At 32.9% G+C, this 9,502-nt stretch overlaps 2 protein-coding genes across 2 annotated transcripts; both read left to right on the top strand.

Annotated features, from left to right (window-relative positions):
- The first annotated feature begins 2,412 nt into the window (after nt 1-2,412).
- On the top strand, nt 2,413-6,112 carry LOC114245689 (translation machinery-associated protein 7 homolog). The gene is made up of 3 exons (XM_028177953.2): nt 2,413-2,571; nt 5,169-5,291; nt 5,795-6,112. The coding sequence occupies exons 2-3, from the start codon at nt 5,169-5,171 to the stop codon at nt 5,864-5,866; spliced, it is 195 nt and encodes a 64-aa protein (XP_028033754.1). The 5' UTR covers nt 2,413-2,571; the 3' UTR covers nt 5,867-6,112.
- An 84-nt stretch (nt 6,113-6,196) lies between these two features.
- Nucleotides 6,197-9,495, top strand: LOC149503420 (uncharacterized). The gene is made up of 3 exons (XM_089735940.1): nt 6,197-6,353; nt 7,211-8,599; nt 9,331-9,495. The coding sequence occupies exons 2-3, from the start codon at nt 7,213-7,215 to the stop codon at nt 9,417-9,419; spliced, it is 1,476 nt and encodes a 491-aa protein (XP_089592066.1). The 5' UTR covers nt 6,197-6,353; nt 7,211-7,212; the 3' UTR covers nt 9,420-9,495.
- The last annotated feature ends 7 nt before the right edge of the window (nt 9,496-9,502 follow it).

Here is a 9,502-nt window from a genome sequence, read left to right as displayed (position 1 = left end):
AAGCACTTTATTAGCCAAGTGTACATTTTTTTATGGGATTTTATGACCTGATAACTAAGACCTTTAGGTCAAGTCTTATTTTAATAATTTATATTCTTATTTTTTATGAAAAATGATAATATGGAGTGAAATGAAATGAAGATGATTAATTTGAGATATTAATCAACTGAGATGAATTTAAATGAAATGAGATGAGATGATATGGGATGAGATATGCTCGCAAATGTAAATTTTTTTACAATCTTCGCAGATTAAATGGCCTTAAACAGCTTAGCCGTTCTATAGACTAGTATTATGAGATACATATAAGACTGGACTCATACATCCGAAATTCCTCTCTGAATCCATATTCTGAATTCATATTATTCATTCAAAAAGCCCGGAATTGCATACAATTCGATTATGCTCTACACGCATTCTGATTTTTTCAGATTATGATTTTCTCAGATCGATCTGTAAGAATAAGAGTGACGAGTGTTCTGAATTCCGGATTGGAATATTTAAGATTATGATTTCATAACGCGCGTGTTTCTAAGCATCAGATTATGAATTATTTTTTAAATTATTACATATATTATTTATTATTATTATAAACTATCGTAATTTTCTCGCCGTAATGTAAAACTGACTTTCCCTTACTCTGTTCATATTAAGAGGATGAATCCAGTGTGCCTATTCGTTTGCGTTTCTTTTTTGAAGTGAAACTTCTTTAGAATCGTTATGATTTCAAACTCGATGAAACGAAACGAAACGAAAAAATAAGTCCATAGAGACACAAACACATAAATGTATAGGCCGGCGGTATTCAGCCGGCGAGAGAATGAAATAGAACACATTATACGTGAAGTTAAAATATCAATTCACAGAAGGCGCTACCTCATACTATAAAAGATGATTTACAATTATTTCTATTTAGTTTGTTTTTTTTTTTTTTATAAGTTTCACTTCTACCGTGTGTGAATGGCACACACACACTTTTTTTATTATTATTTAAAGCTAAAAAAGTACATATTATGTAGTGCGATGAGTATTATTTCTTCTTCCATGCCCAGGACGTTTGCCTGAGCTGAGAAACACGAGACTACTGATTTATCTGAATTTTTAAGATATGTGTGAGGTACTTTGAAGTGCTCTGAATTCAGATAGGCATTCCGGATGTATGAGTCGAGCCTAAGTCTACAATCATAAGCTAGAAAGTGGTAACGGTCACCTAACGATTTTTTAATCTATGATGATCTTTCAATAGGGACTTCTGAAGTATAGATAACAAACTTCTTTATCACACTTTAAGTAATTTAACTGACTCTTAGCTTAGTTTTTAATTGAAGTGTAAAGGAACCATTGGAGCGAAACTAAATTAAAAGACAGCCCAATTCACACCTTCGATATTTAGCCATTTTTTAGAGTTCAAGTTTAGGTTGTTCAAAATTGTGTGTATTAAATATAAAAAGGAAAACTTGAACAAATTTTATATAAACAACTAGCTGACCCGACAGACTTCGTAGTGCCTCAATCGATAAATAAAAGACCTAAGCTTTTGTATAAAATAAACTTAAAACAAACAAAAGGATTCGTCCGACGGAGGACACATCAAAGGAAAAACAAAATTGTTATTTTTATTTAATTCCTAGTATTTTCATACAAATATCTACCCTTTAAACCTTCTCTGGACTTCCACAAATAATTCAAAATCAAAATTAGCCAAATCGGTCGCAGCTGATCTCGAGTTTTAGCGAGACTAACGAACAGCAATTCATTTTTTATTGGATAGGATATTAAAATGAAGGTGTTAAGTATTTAATTGAAATAAATTATCATTCTCCGGAAAACCTCTCCTAAGTAGTGCCAGCTTGGTGCTCATCATAGAAGAAGTCTCATTCTTGTTGAACCGATCTGAACCGTTTGTTTCGGTATTTAGTAGAAGGACCTTGTGGTGTGTCTCGGGTTTATCCAAAAAATCCACAAAGTCTTTGTAAATAACACCATTTTACTGAGACTTTATTTCATCCCACGTCATCACGTTTCATTTAATTTCATCCCAATTGATTATTTATAGTCTCAAATAAATCAACTTCATTTCGTCCATACTATCACTACATAGTACAAATCAAAGTCGCTTTCTCTATCCCTGTATATCTCTATGTATGCTAAAATCTTTAAAACTACGCAACGCATTTTAATGCGTTTTTTTTAATAAATTGAGTGATTGAGATTTATTAGATAGAGGTTTATTATGTATAATAACATCCATTAAATAGTGGAGAAATCAATAATAAATTACTGTTTCCGAAGCGAAGCGAGGGTGGGTCGCTAGTTTTTCATATAACAGAATACATAATATTAAATATAAAAGATAAGGCTGTGTGCTGTGATACCATGGCCTTTCCGGTTGGAAAATGAAGCTACTACTCACAATGTCTTGTCAAAATTCGTCACCGGTTGGTTATCGATTCATGATTGAACGGCCAATTCCCAAATATTTAAATACTTAAATACATTTTCGTGCTCCAACGCGTGATATTTACATTTAACATCTATTTCGTAAATTAATCAGCGTTTCAGCGTACAACCGTAAGTTAAGATATTTTATTGTTTAGCGTATTTAAAAATAGTATTAGTTTTCTAAACTCAACAACATTATTATTGTAAGGTTATTGCGAAAAAACATACGAAAAAACATACTATATTCAATACTAGGTATAGCGTTGTTCGAATGTTTCTTATTAATTATCTTTATTTTTTTTATAAATTATCGTTAAATAGTATATGTATTAATAGATCCATCCGATAGATCATGCATCTGACAAAATTATAACCAAACTTTCACACAAGTATGGGTTGAAACATTCCTTTACAATAGTGAAATGTAAAACAATGAATACATTAACTATCTACAACAATTCAAAACTTTTTGCATCTGGAATACTTAATATTTTTTGTAAATGGCACTAATGGCTATGTAGGTACTGATGTTATTTTTTTTTTTTCGAAGGAATTCTGTACCAACCTGAACGGAATATTTTCAATGAATTTATAGTAATGTTATGTACTTGATGTTATTGTTTTCTTTACCTCAACAAATAATTTCTATGAGCCATTTACTTGTAAGCTCCTGTGTTCTATATCATCACTTGTCGAGCATATTGTTCGCTGTAATTTTTGTAAGTTAGTCTATTTAGTGTATAGTATAATGCTTTGCGATTATTAACATATTTTAAAACTTCGATTGTAAATTTATGTATTAAAAAATATATTATAATGTCTCTTCCGACTCACATCCAGACTCAATTTAATATTTTTTTTTTTTTTGTTTAGATGGGTGGACGAGCTCACAGCCCACCTGGTGTCAAATGTTTACTGGAGCCCATAGACATCTACAACGTAAATGCGCCACCCACCTAATTGTGAATATTTAACTCTTAAAGTCTTAATACTTCAGCATGTTGTGTCTAATACAATAAAACACTTTTTATGTTTATTTAGATTTTTGCAACTTTGTTCGTATTGTATAAATGAGTATGTGTGTAATTGTATATTAAAACATATCCTTGACTCGTTATTGGTTAAATTTATAACACAATTTGCATGTGACAAGGCTAGCAATTATTATAAGGTGTCAATTGAAAAAATCTATTTCTCATTGCCAAGTACACATTCAATGCAATACATTAAATCGACTATTTGATGATATCTTAAAAAGCAACTCACACTTTTTTACAATAAATTTATTTTCTAGTTTTTGGTTGGATTTTTTATAAAAGTGTGTTTTTTAGTTTTTTAGTAGAATTATGTATCATTAATTATTCATTAATGTTTATTAAGGCAAATACTACAGTTTGCAATTTGCTAAGTGAAAAAGAGAAGGCTCAAATCACTCAACTAAATTTGTTGTTATGACTGCCAAAACTAAATAACAAGTCTAACTCTTTAAAATATTGAATGGTCATCGGTTCTTGATAATTATGCCAAATTTCTAGTGAATCTGACGTTTTAAATGAGTCTAAATCATGTTCAAAGATTCCATTACATATTAACATACGTATGAAGCTAATAAAAGCGTATTAATAAGGATTTGTCTTATCCACTCAATTAATTACGTCTGTGACCTTTCATTTAAGGCTATATACATTTCAAATAGTTTATAATTTAAAAAAAAGCACTTGTTCAGATCAGCAAATGTTTAGTTATGTTTGTTGCTTAAAGCTGAGTGCAATATTATTATGAACCAATGAAGGAAAATCATTAATGGTCTTCCCTTTAAACAATAAACTACACAGTTCTTACAGTCGATCTAAACGGACATAATTACCATGTACTGTTAGGTATTGAAGCTACAAAATCACTTTACTACACATTAGTTTTTTTGGTATGTGTCTGTTTCTTGAAGGGGTTGAATTCTACAGACGAAAAAAAGCCAGAACAACCATTGGACTTCGGTAGGCAGCGACTTGGCTCTGTTGAAGTCCATGGGTGACGGTAAGAACTCTCCATCAGGTGGGCCGTATGCTCGTCTGCCTACAAGGGCAATAAAAAAATTTATAGAGAGAATTTACATTTGTAATTAAACTGAAAAAGTAGTTTTTATCAATAGTGTCAACGAATTGTGATAACTGAAGATAATGCCATTCTATTTCAAGAGGAATCAGGAATGTCAGTATTATAGTACTGGAGATAGAAACTACCCACAAATGAGTTCATCTATCAGTAATTTATATAACATACAATTCCTTGTCCTCGCATCGTTTCCTTACTGCTGAGGGTCATGACCATCATATTTCGACAGGATTTTACTTTTTGTTAATGTCCCTCCATTGCCTCCGATCATTGGCTGCATGAAGGGCTTAGTGGAATGGGATTTCTAGTGTAGTGCGGATTTGATCGAACCACCTCCATGGACTGCGCCCGCGCGGTGCCTTTCCCTCGATCTTCCCTGTCACGAATAGTCCCTCTAGGCCCTAGAGGGACTCTAAGCTAAACACACGGTAGGCTAGAGTTTAAGCTATCATGTATTTTCCATATAGAAAAATGGGAAAGACCAAACAACATACAATTAAATAACACAAATATATCACAAACATATTCCTATGTGCTGTGGTATTGTTCTAAAGTATAATAAAGATTAATATATAGCCTGAAACATAATATTTCCATGAAAATCTTTGCTTCAGATGTCTGGCCGTGAAGGTGGCAAAAAGAAACCCCTGAAAGCACCCAAGAAGGAGTCCAAGGAGATGGACGAAGACGATCTAGCCCACAAACAGAAGCTAAAAGAACAACAGAAGGCTCTTCAGGTATATATAATAACTTCTGAAATAGATTTTAATATATCCATGATGTTCATAATGTTGGTAAGTTGAATTGTATTCCCAGACCAGTAGCTTCCACGATCGTGCAAATTTAATCCATAAAGCAATCATGCTGTTTGAAGCATGAGTCAACCGACATATAAAACTATTATTACTGCTCATGTAATGTATATAGGCGGGGTTAAAGACGTATCACCAGTGTGCTTAGTGAGAGTTTTTTAACGTTCTCGATAGCGTAAAAGTTAACTCAAATTTGTATACAATTGTAACAGCGCCTCTAGCGACAAACATAGGCAAACGTTCCGACTACATACAAATTTTAGTTAACAAAAAATCGGAGGCTTACACTCAACTCATCTCGTGCTACAAAACCAAACATGCAATTGCAAATATATTTTAAAGCAGTTTTTTTTTTAAGTAAAATAATACCAATCCTTCCAAATCTACGAGAAAATAAGCAATTTTCTGTATATTTTCTTTTTTTATAGGAAGCCAAGGCGAAGGCAACTCAAAAAGGTCCACTTACCCAGGGTGGAATAAAGAAATCCGGGAAAAAGTGATATATCTTTTGTATTTATTAGAATACTTATCTTAATTTTAATTGTAATATTTTATATCTGGTTTGGCTGTTTAATACAATATGTATATTGTTGTGTTTGCAGAAACTAGACTTTTTCAAGCAAGAATCTTGTTAACATACTTTAATATGATATCTTTCGAATATGTCATCTGCATTTGTAAAAACGTATATTACAACATTTTTCAGTTTGTTAAAATAAAGTAAAATCGTCATTTTTAATATTAAACTTGTTTTATTTTTTCAACTAATAAGTGTAAAAACAAATAAATAGTGGGGCTGTATGGTTAAATACCTTATGTCATTGTCATAAATTCCCGCCGTTTTTTTTTCTGTTTTTTATTGTACAAAATTAATGCATCTGTGTGTAATATCCAAATTGATGTTATAATTTACGGGAACCTTGTTTTAGAGACTTCATAAATAGTAAGTTTTCCCTTTCTGGATATTTATTACTACTAAACAAGTAGGTAAGTGTATAACTATACCAAATAAATTATGTTACGTTATTAACATATTATAATGTGACATGTGTAACATTTGTGTGTGTAAAAATTTGTTGATTTGATAATTTACATTTAGGTACTTGAGAAAGCGATCTAAACAAAATAATAAAATTTCTTTCTTCCTTGACTTTTTTTTATATACAGAAAAATATTACGAAACCGTAGGCACTTTAACTACAAAAAAATTCATAAAAAATAATTTGTCAAATCTGCACATTTATGATAATTTCAAGGCATAGGTCGAATATGACAATTAACAAAATTGAACAAGAACTTGGAAAAAGTTTTTGTTTTTGCTTAGATGGGTGCATGAGCTCACAGCCCACCTAGTGTTAAGTGGTTACTGGAACCCATAGACATCTACAACGTAAATGCGCCACCCACCTTGTAATATAAGTTCTAAGGTCTCATGTATAGTTACAACGGCAGCCCCGCCCTTCAAACCGAAACGCATTACTGCTTCACGGCAGAAATAGGCAGGGTGGTGGTACCTAACCGTGCGGATTCACAAAAGGTCCTACCACCAGTAATAAAGTCAGTGTGTAAGTAAATAAGTCGGTGTATTAAAGTCAGCAAGAGGCAATGGAAGTCGGGCTGGCGTGATGATTAATTAACGACAATCTCAACTTTAAAGTAATCTAATTTTAATTATTATTGTCTAATGTTAAGTGCATTTTCATTTCGAACACTATTAATAAAGAGGCATATATAATTTTTTTGAAACCTTTAAAACCATTGTAAATACCCGGTAAAAGTGTTTACAAAAGTAGATGTATGTACTCGCGAAAATTTAAAACTTTTTTCACGTGTTCCAGTTACAGCGATGAATTCTCTTAAAAACATTGTAAACAGGCTTAAAAATAAAATCAGGAAAATGAATGGTAGCGATCCACTAACAGCTAATGAGGCACAAATAGATACCTCCATATCAACTAAAAGAGCGTTAAGAAATGATCATGATCATTTATCTAAAATTGAAACTATTACTGAAGATAAAGTGTTGAAAGCTGTTGAATTAAATGAATCCAAAGATATAAAACCAAACCTTAATGATACCAATTTTGAAATGTGCGCTAAAATTAACAATGAAACTGATATAAATGATACTGTGGATGTTAAAAATCCAAATATTTACAACAGTGGCTTTAAAGTGGGCAGTGAAACGGACGTTGAGAATATTTTACCAAAAACGAATGTAATGTTTTTTAATGATACAATAAACGAGCAACGAATTTGTGTAATAGCTGAAACTGATTCTTTACAAAAAACAAACAGTAGTAGAAACCCGATAAGTGATAAGAAAATAAATAATTTCATGCAAATTAATGATAAATATCATATTGACGATGGAATAATTAAAAACCCAGTTAATGATAAATGTCTAAATGCTTTTAAATTCGATGAAAATTCGGAAAATAATAACCAAATAGAAATCAATGAACCGGTCTGTTATAAAAATAAAGAAAATGACGGCAATAAAACTGTGAATAATGATATAACACAGCGCAATTATAGTACAAATGTTAAATTTACTGATGAACCCAATAATGTTATCGCGAATTCAGAAATTATAGACTTAACTGAGCCTGTAGTTGGACCTATTAGGGAAGAGAAAATGGATGATTCAGTCATCGATGGAACAAAATTTAACATAGATGTTATATCTCTAAGCTCTGATGAGGAATTCGATCAAGGTAACGGAACCAAACTAAAACATGAAATTAACCACCAAACAGTTACAAATTTGAAATCAATTCACGACTTAAACACTATTCCTATATCAACGTTAGAAGAAGAACAAGACTCAGATGGCTATCATTCATCAGACTTTGAATTTATAAGCGAAAACGAAGCAAAAATGTCCGGAATTATCTACAAATACCCAAAAATTAACAAAGAACTTTACGGAACTAAAAATGAAGCTGATTCTAAGCCCGGTTGTTCCAATGGTTTCGAATCTAACACTGAGGATTCATTTCAAGATAATGGTTTAAGCACATCTAACGCCTCCGAAAACCGGGTGTTGCCAGCCGGAGAAAATTATTTGAATTTATTTAGAGGAGTCTATGATCCTGTGTTACCACATTCGGCCATAATTTTCTTAGAAAACAAGTCAATTAGGCCTATAAGAATGAACGTGGATTATGAAGGAATGGGCTTTGACATGCAACTGATGAGAAGCGTTTCATCTGACACCCCCAACGTACAATGTGAGTTAAATTATTCGTAGTACCCGTTAATGTAAATCGATAACTAGAGGATACTGAATTAAATGAAACCTTATTTTTGCAAATTTTCGGCTCACAGCTCACCCATTATTAAGTTGTTACCGCAGCATCGTCAGATTAGAGCCCCGTGAGCTCACCCACTAGTTCAGTGAATCTAGTATAACCCCTCGAGGTTACTAGAATAGGTAGGATTTAAAAAAAAATCACAGCATATATACATCAAAACACAAATGCCTCCACCCATTGTGAATCTAATATCTAATTGTGTAGTATAGCTCTTCAAAATGACTGCATGACCAGTTCGCAGTAGGTAGGGATGTTGTGGTGGCAGACCTACCTAAGCTGGTAGCCTAGAGAGGCTATTCCAGCGGAACCTTAACTAGTAAGTGAGCTCACCGGGCTCAAACCTGACAACGATGCTAACACGAACCCTAGCAAGAGTCGTGCTTCGCAGAATCTACCACCGGATCGGAAACGCGACCCACTGAGAAGATCCGGCGAGAAACTCAGTGGGCTGTGTCTGAGGGTTAATTTACTCGTCGAGCCCTTCGTCGCAAGCAACGGATTCGACGCGAACGATGACCGGTGCTTGAGGTAGTTATTACCGCAGCACATACACATATATCAAAACGTAAATGCCGTATGTGATCGATCGTATTAAGAAATTGACTTTTTTTCCTGAGAGTATTCCTTAAAAAAAAACATTGTTTCAGTCAAGGAAGATGCATTGGAGACGAAAAATAAAATACTGAACATGTACCCCACTGAGAACACGAGAAGGAATCGTCGACGTCTCCGTTAAAAATATATATAACTAGCGACCCGCCCTCGCTTCGCTTCGGAAACATTAAAACACACATGAAACCAAAAAAATAAAATATTTTT

Source organism: Bombyx mandarina, chromosome 02 (genome assembly GCF_030267445.1).
Source record: "Bombyx mandarina strain Sakado chromosome 02, ASM3026744v2".
Taxonomy (NCBI): domain Eukaryota; kingdom Metazoa; phylum Arthropoda; class Insecta; order Lepidoptera; family Bombycidae; genus Bombyx; species Bombyx mandarina.
Note: the sequence above shows the minus strand (reverse complement) of the source record. Positions and strands in the feature narration are given on the sequence as shown.